The sequence below is a fragment of the Scomber scombrus genome, chromosome 13 (assembly GCF_963691925.1).
Source record: "Scomber scombrus chromosome 13, fScoSco1.1, whole genome shotgun sequence".
In the NCBI taxonomy this organism is placed as follows: Eukaryota; Metazoa; Chordata; class Actinopteri; order Scombriformes; family Scombridae; genus Scomber; species Scomber scombrus.
The window spans coordinates 11081065-11094514 of record NC_084982.1 but is presented as its reverse complement, the minus strand read 5'-3'; the positions used below and the strand labels follow the sequence as shown (position 1 = coordinate 11094514).

The following is a 13450-nucleotide window of genomic DNA, read 5'->3' as shown; positions in this document are numbered from 1 at the left end:
ACAAAATATTTACACAATGAGATTTCATTCATAATCATCAGTAATTTGGATATAATGACCAAGATGGTAAATGCAAATATTAGAACAGCTAGAAAAGTCTTGTAACTTCAGAAAACGACATCACTTTACTGTAATACAGCCTTTAAAACCAGGAAAAGATAACGCGTGTCATATCATGTTATCGATATAGTATTGATGTACTGCCCAGCCCAACACAGAAGTATAGAAAAAGTCACCAGAATGTCCATTTAGTAATAAGTCAGTGTTGTTAATAGTACAGTGTCGATGAATGAAAGGCATTACAGTCCAGTGGGGAAATGGTGGATCCAAAACTTCAGGGCTGTCTAGATTCCTCCTCCTGAATTTTTTGTCTGAATTTGTTTCTTAGTTTATCGATAGTTGCCATAGACAGACTGCCAGGTTCTGTAAAGATTCTCTGCAAAAACACAGATAAAGAAAACATCATTTAACTGATTATGATTATTTTAATCCATTCACAATCAGAATGAAAACCATAATAAACCAACGCATCTTGAAAGAAATTGCAAAGAGAGATTAAATGTGACATAATCCATAAAAAGGATGAAAATGAGTCATGACACCACCTTTTCTGAGTGGTATTTTTTTATATCTATTTTCTGTGTGACCTCGCCCACATGAGCTAAGTCAAAGATGTTTTCGAGGATGCACCAAAGATTCACCACTCTCTCCCATTAGTTTGCCATTTAGAGATATTCTCTTCCAGTTCTCAAAGTAGTGAATCTTTTCTAAAGTAGACATCTTGAAAAATGGGATGCTTGGTAGTGTTAGGAGAAACCAATAATAATGTTGTATACCTGCATGAAGGTGTGGCAGTCCAGAGTGAAAGCTCCACTGGTGATCTGTTTGAAGCACTCACACACATCAGGCAAAGAGCGAGCTCTTAGGATCTCAGGCTGGTGGTGAAGGATGAGAGTCAGTGCGACACGGAAAAGCACCTTGGAGCCTTCATAGAAGAGACAGTCCCAGACACGCAGAACTGTCTACAAGTACAAGAAACAGGACAGATGTCTGTAAAATAAAGCACTTCAACATCTCCATGAATTCCTGATTTTTCCATAATGCAAGTTTTCACCTCAATTGGTAGTATGTCAATGAAGAGGCAGATGAACCAACGCGAAACCAACAGGGTCCATATGCCAGGATACTGGTCCATGAGCTGGCCTACCGCAGGGGATTTAGTCTTTACCAAATCCCCAAGAACCTCCTGGTCAGTCTTCAGCCCCAACATAGCCGGACTGTAGTAGTCTACATTAACGTGCATTCACAGTAAATGAGTTGATGTTTGTCAGTCTAAACTGTTTTTTTCTCAGATCAGATCAAAGTCTCAAAAAAAAAGGAAAAAAAAGAATTTCTGGTGTAAATTAATTTTTCATCTGAAGTGCTGCAAGACTCCAACCTTGGTCCACTACTACTCTTTTATATAACAGCACCAATGGACTGCTATGCTATTGACGCACAACTTAGCGATTACTTCAGAAATATTTTAGCTTTGTTCATTATGTTACAAATCTGTCTATGACATCAGTATTAGGATGCTCCGAGTGAGTCAAGATAACACACAGGAAGTTTAAGGAGGTAAAGAGATAAACAGCATGTTGCACATGCACATGCAAATGAATTTGCATGTGGTGTATCTATGACTAATTTTAGCTATATAAAAGGAAAATAGTTGCATTATCTTGTCTTTATTCAGATATTTGTTGCAGGTATAAGCTTCCTTTCTCTACCTTGCCCTCAGTTCTGCCCAGAAGTTTATACTAGTCTGAAAGTCTGTACTTGTTGCAAGATGCTGCTGCTTTAACTGGAGCAAAGTTAAGAGCTGTTTTAGGATCCCTACACTTCTTTCAACTAATTTAAATTTAAATTTCATCTTCTGATTATTTTTTTTCACCTACCAATTAGTTGCTTGGTCTATAAAATGTTAATAAATGATGAAAAATATCCATCACTGTTTCCCAGTGTGACATCCTTGAATGTTTTGTTTTATCCTGACCAACAGTCCGCAACCCAAATATATTAATTTGACTATCAAAGAGTACTAAAAGTAGACAGAAAATATCAATATTTGAGAAACTGGAAACAGAAATTTTGTGAAATTTAATGTGATAAATGATGATACCAAATTAGTTGGTGGCTAATTTTCTGAGGATCGACTAATCCATTAGTCAACTAAGCATTGCAGCTCTAGATACATCAACTGAGTATGTTATTAATTATATTATTAATTTTAATACATTTATACTTTTTAATATCCATATGTTCATCCAACATTCAATTAACATAAAGCACATTGCATTAAAAGGTCTACCTGGGAGTATCCTTCCCAGCAGTGCATCCATGAGCCAGAAGGATTTCTCTTCATCATTAGTAATGATGATGAGGTATCCTGCAATAAAGTTCATGCCCTGGAATAAACAAAAACAGTGATCATATAACTGCTTTGTCTAACTTCTGGGTCACTGATGCTACAGACCAAAGCACATGCTGCCTAAAATAATTTCCAAATATTGCTCTTGTCATGAATATACTGTGGTAAATACATACTTGTATATCTAGTGAATACAGCTACCTACATACCTGATCATTTTATAATTAGTAACTCAGATGATCTCCTCTCCATTATTTGATGAGTGTGAGTTCTCAGGTTGCATCAACTACATTAATTAGATGCATTATTACATGGCAGCTATCATTGATTAGAAACACAGTACAGGAAGTAAAAAAAGTTTTACTTGGGGAAAATCCCACAGATGTATTTAAATAATAAGAAAAGTAGCTGATTCTGTTTTTTTAGGTAAACATATGTTTTGTTGTGTGTGAGGAGAGTTAGATATCTTCTTCACCTGACAGTATCCCACTGCCTTATTATGGTGTCCGTAGGCCAGCAGCACGTTGAACAGAGCTCTCTGTAGACCCGGCTCATCTTTGCTCTGGAAGAGGATGTTGTCAGGAAAGGTCCTATGCATATCTGCCAAAAGGATTAGAAGAATTGTACTACTATATGGATCTACTGTATGTGTTAGTACAAGTTGTGTGTTTTGATGATAAGGAAACCTGTTTGGATGGTTTCCCTCAGCCGGGTGTCATGCTCCATTGCCAGCAGTGACTGGTAGTGTCCTGGGTTCCGGTCCAGTTGTTCCTGGGCACCACTCGCTGCCATCCAGACTCTGGCTCGGTGCTCATTGGGCACACCTTTACGCACATACCTCTTCACTTCCAAAACAGATTTTTATAAAATGACATCAATTTAACTGCAGAGCACTTGAAGAAACGTCTTCAGAAACGAGCATTAAGAATAATTTACTGTGTACATCAGACTCATTCGTCTTATCCCTTGTTTTTAAGATCAGGCATCCTCACCGTGTATCAAGTCAACCAGTTACAGATTGCTTTATTTGTATACAATTCTCTGAACAAGACCCTTCCTTCATTTTATCAGGAACTGTATTCCTACTATCACCAATTTCATAATTATTTCACCCGTAATAACTTTAAACTCAGGCCTCCTATCCGTCCAACATCTCGGTTACAGTTTGGTCTAATCTACAGAGGTTCAGTGATATGGAATGCATTACCATCTCAATTTTTTAATTTAGCACATGCAAATTTTAAGAAAGATGTAAAAGATTTGTTTTTATCGTTGCAATGTTATCTAAGTTTTCTTTGTGCAACTGTACAGCATATATGTAAATGTATCTGTATCTCTTGTGAAAACTTAATCTCTCTTTTGACCTTCCTTTTAACAATCTTAGTTTTCTGTTTTTTCCTTTGATTAATGTAACTCACACTGGAGAGTGCCTTGAATAAGCCCCCTTGAGGGTTTTTTGCACATCGCCAACACATTTCATGTTATCTATGTGTATAATCTGTATCATTTGTATTATGTGTAAACTAATAAAATAAAAAAAATAAAAAAATATGAAAGCAAAACAGCATGTGTGTGTGTTGTATCTGGTACCTGTCACGTTCTTCTCCACATGGGGTTTCCCTTGAAGGAGCTTGGACCATCTCATGGATCTTCTGTTGAGGACAGCCAAGTACTCATTCATCATGTCCTTGTAGGACTCAAAATCGTGACGTCTCGTGAAGCCATAGGGGTCAATCCTGCTGGGGAAAATCCAACGTTCAACTCAATGACACTGAACACTGATGAAAGGACTGACAGTAGGCTCACTTTTCCACCCTTCTTTCTCTGCCCTATTCTCTGATGACAGACACTACAAGAGGCTCCACTGGGTAAGGTTTCTGTAGCGGGGAGATCAAATGCCCTGGCTGCGTGACTTGTAAATTTTAAATTACTTACTTACTTAAAAGAGGGATTACAAGCAAGGAGCAAAGCTAGAGCTCAAGATATCCTTGAAAAGTATTTCTTTTCCCCCACAAAATAACACTTTGCTGCAATATTTCACTGAGCCCCTTAAATAAGAGATTAAAGACTTGATGAGGAAAGGAGCTGATGTAACCAACAGGTAGCAGGTAGGAAAATGACAATACATCTAACCATGTAACAGCTTTCTGTGAGCATTATCGTCTCAAAAACACAACAACTTGATGCTGTGAAATCAAATCCACACTCAATAAAAGAATGATTGAAGGTGAAGTCCAAGAAAACACAACTCAACATGAAGCTTACCTGTCATTGTCATTATTACATGGAAGAGGTTGAGAAGCATTTCCTTCTATTTCATTCTCCATTGCGTGCAAAGTACTGCAGGTACAGTAGTCCACCACGGCTATAAACAACCTGCACTGCTGAGGTTATTTCATTTTTATTCCTCGTAAAAGAGCTGGGTGCCGTCAAGGTAAATAACAAAGCCGTCAGAGTTTCGAATGTCTCACCTTACAGCATTTACTGTGGGGAGGGGCTAGGTCAAGAAACACCCAGGTGCATCCACGGGTATGAGTTTTATTTGCATGAAAAACAATTGGAGGGAGAGAGAGTGTTTGCTTATATGCACAGTATGTGATGATAGACATTGTGCTGGAACTGACTGTAGCAGCAGCAGTAGTAGTAGTTATGGTGATAATAGTATTAGCAACTGTAATTTTGTACGTTTTAAGTCAGTCTATAAATATTGAAGTCATGAGTCCAAATTCTCCCCCTGCAAAAAATGCAACACAGAAAACATGACCTCAGTGTAGCTACAGCCCTGTTCTTGGCTTCTCTTCTTTGTAGTTAAAGATCCCCTCCACATGTTTTATGACAGAACAATCTTTTCCATGAAAAAAACAATTCAGTTAAATTCAATTCAATTCAATTCAATTATCATTTCAAAAATGCTTAAAGTCTCCCACCACTCAATTATGTTTTCTTCTTCTTGTTCCTTCAGTTGGATGTTTGAGCTTCACTGTGCATAATGATGTATGTGCAGAGTTTGACACTAGAGGCTGTTCTCACATTCATCTGCTGAAAGTGAGCTAATTTAAAATCACATTTTAAGGGGGCGGGCCAACAAGCAGGATTTGTGATCTCACAAGTTTGGAACCAATTGTAGTACAATATTGTACTTACACAAGTGTGATGTGGACACCTGAAGCCTCCAGTGCACAAACACTGAGAATAGACTTTACAGTGAAGTAGAAAACAAATGAAATGAAGAATATTCATGAAATGAAATGAAGAATATTTGCATATTCAAAGATTCTGTAATTTTAATGAGGATGAAGGAGAAGATGTCATTTTCAAGGATTTTAACTAAAAACTATAACTTAATAGTAAATATCTGGAGGGGATCTTTAAAATGGCATCTTCTCATCCTACCTGATTAAAAATCCAGAACCTATGAATATGCAAATGTGTCATTTCCTACTTTACTGTAGTCCCTTCTCAGTGTTTGTGCACTGGAGGCTTTGAGTTTACACATCACACTTGTCCAAGTGGTACACTGGCCCTCGATTGGCTCCAGACTAGTTGTGATGCAAATACTCTGCACAGGGAAGGTCAAACATCCAACTGAAGGTAGGCTACAACAGGCAAGACACATTTTTGTGTGGAGAAGGGTTTTAACAACCCAATCATCTCCCCTTTTCTTGTCATTCTCAATGGTATACTAGCGACTAAAATTAAATGTACATTTGTTTATAAAAAAATGTTTTTGTGGTTGGCAATAGATTAGGGGTCTTTCACAAAAGATGGTACAACAACAGACAGTTGAGTTGCACCGATATAACAAAGTCATTTGGCATTGAGTTTCTGATGGAAGGGTTAAAAAAAACAAAAAAACACACACAATGAAAACTTTGACTGTACCACTAGTCTGAGTGCTACTGACATCCTGATGTAATACTGCTCAAGTGTTACACAGTAAAGCCATTCACAAGTCCAATAAAACAAATCTTGTGAAATCCTATTTGTTATTAACAACCAACAACATGAAGGACCAGATCAAAAAAAGTAAAATTAAAGCTTTGTTTCACAGTCACATTAACTTTTCTGGCTGTAATTTATAATTGTGATTAAAGAAAGACACTCTTTTCTAAGCAGCTGCACTATATGCATTTGATATTTAAAAAAAATGCCCATTATCTATCTTATCAATAACAAAAGAGCTAAATACATGTATGATTATGGAAAAACTCATGCTTTATTCATCTTTCTTAAATGAACAATATACTTAGGCTACTTACATGATGTATCAACAATATATTCTAATTTTCACTACCTTCAGTAACACTGAACAGATGGGCTTGAACAGAAAACATAAATATTGAACAGACAGGTATTTATTCTTAAGGCTTACTTTGTCGTCTTATCATTGCCCTCTTTATTGTCCTGGCTTCTGAACTAAGGGGCTTTGCGCTGCCATAACATAGATATGTGCCATGCAATCCTAACGGCCTCTAATTTCTTAAATTTATATGTCTCTTAAATGCTGCTGAATAGTCACTTTAGCTTCACTACTGTCTCAGAGGGATCGACTGATAAAAACGGAACTCTTTCCCTGACAGTTAAAAGGAAATCCTCTTTTGAAAGCAAAATCGTGGTACTGTGGGACATTTACGATTCAAGACAAACTGCCAACTGAGATTATCCTGACAGGTACCAAAAACTAAATTAAAACATCGCCTTTACTTTAGTGAAAATGTATTTCTGAAACCAGCCCGAGGTGACGTAAAATGTGTTTAACATGCTTTCAATGAGAAGCTCACAACTCAATTACTTGACAGATCCACCTAACAATTATACCAACAGCATATCATCCACGATATTGAGGCATCCCGTTAGAGATCTTAGCATTGACTGTACATAAAAGAATCATCTTTTGCATTTATAAATTGAACATATTTATATTATTCTTCATATAGCTCTCTTTGTAAACTGTCCCAATAGATACAGTATGTACAGTAAAACTGCAACAGTTCTGTTGGTGCTGGTGTAGTGAGCACTCTGTCCCAAAGTTAGAGTAAGACATGGGAACTTTGCACAGTCACTCAGAGCTTCAAATAACAAAACAAAGCCAACTAGGAAGAATCTTAAAAACACACAGCTTTCCCTCTCCAGTCTCTTTAGAGTACACACAGCCAGTTGAACCTCCTCTCAGTGCTGTGTCCATCCCCATAGGTAATGCTCCTCCTGGAGCAGAGCAGAGGGGCATCCAGGATGCTGAGAATCCAACAGGGGAGACAGAGGTGGATCTGGCAATGTCCATATAATGCCTCAGTCTCACGAGGACAGAAATGTGGCCAGTTCTCCTTCTCAAAGTTTGAACTCAGCTCCCTGAAAGGTGGTTTCCTGACAGTTTCGAGTGCTTCTGTTTTCTCTCTGAAGTCTACGATTTTCACTTTTTTTTGTACAAGTCTTAAAAAAAACTATGAAGTCACTGTAAAAGAAACAATGTTCTGGTTTTCCAGAGTTGGGATTTGATTTAGAGAGTTTTACGTTTTGATCCTGTTACAATTGGTCGAGCGAATTCCACAAAATCGTCTATAAGGACTGGCCATGCTCCTGAGAAATAAACACCAAGATATCATTAGTGTCACAGTGATTAAATGGAAAATTCACTGCATTAACTTGAAAGCAAATGCATCATTGCTAAATCTGAAGGAATTTTACAACTCACCTTCCTCATCGTAGTTTGACATGTCGTCTGCAATCATGTTACCAAAGTCCAACAATAGGTTCCACGTGTCTTTTGGGATGGATCGTTTATGGTGTTCCTGAAATAGACGACTGCTGGTGAGCATAAAAGTTCGGTATATATACACATGATATCACACATCTTGGTTCCAAATTTAGTCGTATCCATAACCAAGATGTGTGGGCAGTTTTTGCCAACAGTAAATCATTGATGATGCCAGCATCTGGAGGTCCAAGAATCTGTTTCAAGTTTTCATTTCAATCAAACCCCACCTGGTTTCACTCACTGCCCCCCAGAGAGGTGTAATGAAAGTCAACACACCTTTACCCATCAATGGCACAAATTCCCAATCTCTGGACCACATGGATGTCAATGAGGGATGCAACCATCCAATGTTTCCCTCCTGTTTTAGGTTCTGATACCTCAGCTCATGATATCTGGGAATATGGAGTTCCAATCTGATATTAGTGGCTTCTTTTTTCCTTAAATTCAAAATATGTACAGCTAACTGTGGAACTCAGTGGCGTAATTTTTATGCAAGTTACAGTGAGGTTTTGCCCATGACTCCAGTGACTCAGTGAGTGTAACTAACAGTAAAAACACAGAAGTTTCATGCTGCCATTGACAAAGAAACTTTGTGCTTAATGTGGATCAGTCACATCATGGCTGATTCTCAGACAGTGTTGTTGCGATACCAATCTGACATATTTGATCAGTGCATCCCTTATATCAATTTTTTAACTCACCAAAAGGAATCTATTCCAAAGATCAAGGAACTTAAATCGTCCTGACAGAACCAGGTTCCAGTAGGCTACGGCCATTTCCAAGTCTGCACAAACGAAAAAACACAACACATAAGCTCCTTTCAGACATGTGCCCCTTCACTTTAATCTGACTGCAGTTTAACATGTTGGTCTCCTTACTCCTTACTGACAGCATTCTGAATTGAATGCTGTCAGATTAACATGACGGCTGCTGCAGTACAAGGTGAAGCAAACACACTGAGAGGAATACACACATCCTTTAACCTTCTAACATCACTGTAATTTAGAAATGTGTTTAATAAACAACCAAAAAAACACAGTGAGAGCCAATTTTAAAGTGTTGAAGAGACTGATGATCTCATATATGATCAATAAGAGAGTGGAAGGTTAACATCCTGTAATCCAATGATTGTGCATGTCGGACTTATAAAGCAGGCAGATTGAGGCTTCGACAGCAGAAATTGTAAATCTATCAGTGATGCCTTCTAACTATGCATGCTCTCTCTCTCTCTCAGCTCCCTCTAGTGCACCAGGTGCCGAATATCGCACAAGTATTTTCTCTTTGCATAAATATATGGTCATGTCTCAGTGGAAAAATGTAAAGAATATCAATGTAAAAGTGACCAATGTCTGAATGACATAAAGCCATCACTTTACCAACTTGATGAAGCCAGAGATGTTGCGTATTCCATATCTTAAAAGTGCTTTATGTTCAACTGTTTGCAGTTTAATGAAATCATTGTTCAAGTTCTTCTGACTGTCACTCTTCTTACCTAAACCCTTCTGTCCAGGATTTTTGGCAAAGTTAAAGGTGAACTGGTAGAAGTCCTTGAACTTCCCGCTATCTTTGAGCTCCTGCTCTAATCTTGGCAAAAGGGCCTTCAGTTTCTCTGGGCTGTCGCACCTACAAACAGACAATTTCAGCACAGTGTAAACACACAAACTCTACATGATCACACACAGACACCCCAGCCAGTTATCACATGACAGCGTTGATGCTGACGATTAATAAACCCTCAAAACCCACTGCGGCTCCTCCATTGAGCCATTCCATGAAGACACAGAATACTCAAGCTGTGGTGGAGAAGGTCTATATATAGACAACCTTCCCTCCCTGGGGCTGCACTAAGAGAACCACCATGCGAAGATACTTCAGGCCCCACTGTTTATATCCCACTTCAGAGCATGTCAAGCGCTGGTGATGTCGACACTCACCCCAGCTCTGTCATTCCATCCAGAAACTCCTTCTTGGTGAACTCACACTGAGTGGCAGCACGAAACTTCCATGCAACGACCAGCACAGTGATGCTGGCTGGATCCAGCGAGAGGTCGTCACAAAACTGCTGGATCCCATCGATACCAATCTTATTTTCATCCTGGGGATCTATCAGAAAGAACAAAAGAAACAAATATTCACACTTTTTGCAAACAAGAAGTTTACAACTTTTTAGGAAAACCGTCCTTTTCGAAAAACAAATCCACCCCAGTACATATTTAAAGTTAAAGTGTAAAACACTGACCTTTGTAGCGATTGTAGAGCTGCTCGAGCTTTTTCCGGTCAACTGAAGTTTTCATGGATTCCTTACAGTAGAGATCGGGGTTCTGAAAATAGTTGTCGGTGGCCACTTCTAGTTTCCAGTCATTCTGTGTGAGGCAGTACACAGCTGTCTTCTCCCCAGCCTGTGTGAAGGACATGAACTGCCGTACCTTGTCCCTCTGCGAAGACTTCAGCTTATGCTGCACGAGTACAGGACAGGGGTGGTCAGATACGGGTGCGATTAGACCAGAGAGTACAGACAACAACACGCAAATGCAAAGCGAGACACAGAGAAGCACACACAGTGAGATACACACATCTAAAGGCATTCAGGCAACGGTGAAGAGGACAGGAAAGACTGGGAGACACCCAGAGACACTCAGACACATCTTTCAAAAGGTTAGTCTGTCACACCGACAATCACACGACGATAGGTAATGAGCCAAGAAGCTGGCGTGGTGATTATGTCCTGTCCAAAGGCAACGCGGGCTTTCCTGAAGGGGGGATGTTGTGGATTCTCAAAGCACATGCTGTACCCCAGAGGGCCCCTCAGATAACTACAGTCATAGATGTAACATGAGTAGGGAAATGGGATGCCAGCACCAGGACCTAGAGGTGCAGCAAGTCTGGACTGTAACACAAGCACCCTGTCAGGCATACTGTAGCTGGCAATATATTTAAAAAAAAAAATCTAATGACACAATAATGAATACCTTTGTAGTGATAATGTTTTATATTTTGGGGAATGGAAATGTATACTTTCATAAAACTTAACATAAACTTTTGTTTTAACCAGTAAAGCAGGAGGGCATTCAGTGTAGATTTCACTGAGCTAGAACAAAACGAGTATATTCTGAATATTGTGTCACTAAACTCCCTTTATTGTAATATCTATTCTCCTAACACTATAATTGATTTTAGAGCTGAGACGATTATTCGATAACCCAGTTGGTCATTCGTCAGAAAAGTTTGATAATGAACTGACTGTCTTAAAACTTAACTTTATATCGTTTTTGACTGCTGATTGGACAGACAATCAAATAGAAAATGTTGTCTTTGACTCTGGAAAACTATTACAGGTGTAAGTAGATCTAAGATGAATCAAGTATATAACCAGCAGATACATCTGTTAAGTTAATATAACGGATCCCCCAGCTCTTACTGCCCCTGTAGAGAAACCACCATGCCATCTCTTCACACCAGCTATCTGAACACTTGTACTTCACTGAGCAGCATTTCCTGAAACAGGACAATATTAACTCTGTGAGTTCACCAACCTGCTAAAGACTTCACAAACCGGTGTGATTACAACCACAAGAAGTCAAATGTGTGTACCGGCTGCAGTCCACACAGAGCGGATTATTGAGCGTCCAGATGGGTAACGATAGGTTAGCATTGTCTACATACCACCAGCTAACGCTAGTAACTTCTGCTGGCTAACGATAGCTAAATTAGCCAGGATTTCTCACTGACATCAACGAAGGGGATAATATTACGGGAACAGGCTGTCAGTGTGGTTATAGGTGTGTCAGGATTTCCCTCTGTCTTTGAGGCTCATCGGCTGACCGACTCACAGCCGAAGTTACCACACTGCCAAAAAGGGACATATAACTAGCTAGCTAGCTGCTCTCAAAATATCAACTGACCTTCCCTGAAACAGCGGCGAACAGCAGTAACTGATCACTGTAAGCCTGACAAAACGCGACACAGCTCTAACTTTTAATAATGCGACAACAGGCATAAATGTAAGCCGCCACGGCACAAAAACCAATGCCTGGGTTTGTGTTTATTTTGGTTACCTACCATTTTCACACCCGCTGTTTGACCAGTTTGGTAGCCCGAATATCGCTCATTGTGCGCCTGCGCGGAAGTAGTCGGCCAGAAAGATAAAGGTTTGCAGTCAGTACTTTTTTCTTTTTTTTAAACTTTTATTTTCCAAAATTGGTCATGGCGAGTAAGTGAGGGAAAGACATAGCGTCAAAGCTATACACTACTTTGTTATGACATGTACACCACAGAAAAACAGCACTGTTAATAAACAGAGGTACAGCCCTCCCCTCTAAACACAGTCTGATCAACACACACACACACACACACACACACACACACACACACACACACACACACACACACACACACACACACACACACACACACACACACACACACACACACACACACACACACACTACTGTAAACACAATACACACAAACACACACACACACACACAACAAAACTGTTATTATTAGTCACTGCAGTACATGTCACACATTGTCCTAACAACAACAAAAACAACAACATATAATAATAATAATAATAACAACAACAACAACAACAACAACAACAATAATAATAATAATACAAATAAATGATAATGATTATGATAATAATAATAATATGAAAGTCTCCATTACATACCTGTTCATATTTGGCTAATAAAAGATCCCATTCAAATGCACTTCCAATGTAAGGGAGGGGGCCAAAATCAACAGTGTGTCCACAGTCTTTTTATGTAAACATGTGTTTAAAGTTGATGTGAAGCTTATATGAGGCTTCAAGTGGATATCTGCCACATTTACAGTATTTTTAGCATCAAATTTCTTCTTTATGTTTCCTCTGACAGTGTTTTCTTGTTGATCTGCAGTGGAAGTATAGTTACACAAAGAGCGACTTTGGCACTAAAAACACTGTAATGTTGAAAGACAACTTGATTTGACTAATTTGGACAACTGACACTTCATATTCGTTTCAGAAAACTACATCTTTGCACAGGGAGGCTTTTGGATTTTGGACCCCATCAGCCATTGTAAATGAATTATGAAAAGATCTTCTAATGACCAGTATGAACGGGAGGAATGATTGTGGTAAGAAAAATCTGTTTCAAAGTTAATTTCTGCTCATGACTATTATTTTAAGATAGACTTTAAAAATTGTGAACTTGTCCTTTCAGTATCTAATCTTGATTTCCTGCCTTGAAGTATCTATGTCAGTCATCATCATTATTATTATTACTATCATTATTTCAGTT

At 38.8% G+C, this 13450-nt stretch overlaps 2 protein-coding genes across 3 annotated transcripts; both read right to left on the bottom strand.

Moving 5' to 3' along the window:
* Positions 1–334: 334 nt before the first annotated feature.
* On the bottom strand, positions 335–4737 carry LOC133993167 (growth hormone-regulated TBC protein 1-A-like). Its single transcript, XM_062432036.1, has 8 exons — positions 4676–4737; positions 4001–4146; positions 3097–3255; positions 2886–3010; positions 2351–2447; positions 1115–1287; positions 837–1022; positions 335–436 (listed from the first exon to the last, which is right to left on the bottom strand). The coding sequence occupies exons 1-8, from the start codon at positions 4735–4737 to the stop codon at positions 335–337; spliced, it is 1050 nt and encodes a 349-aa protein (XP_062288020.1).
* A 1555-nt stretch (positions 4738–6292) lies between these two features.
* dcun1d2a (DCN1, defective in cullin neddylation 1, domain containing 2a) lies at positions 6293–12291 on the bottom strand. 2 transcript variants are annotated; one of them, XM_062432168.1, is made up of 7 exons: positions 12225–12291; positions 10405–10621; positions 10100–10268; positions 9658–9788; positions 8867–8949; positions 8103–8199; positions 6293–7987 (listed from the first exon to the last, which is right to left on the bottom strand). In XM_062432168.1, the coding sequence occupies exons 1-7, from the start codon at positions 12225–12227 to the stop codon at positions 7908–7910; spliced, it is 780 nt and encodes a 259-aa protein (XP_062288152.1). In that variant the 5' UTR covers positions 12228–12291; the 3' UTR covers positions 6293–7907. The 2 variants fall into 2 exon arrangements, with proteins under 2 accessions (XP_062288152.1, XP_062288151.1); XM_062432167.1 differs by lacking the exon at positions 12225–12291 and having other exon boundaries at positions 10405–10750.
* Positions 12292–13450: the final 1159 nt, after the last annotated feature.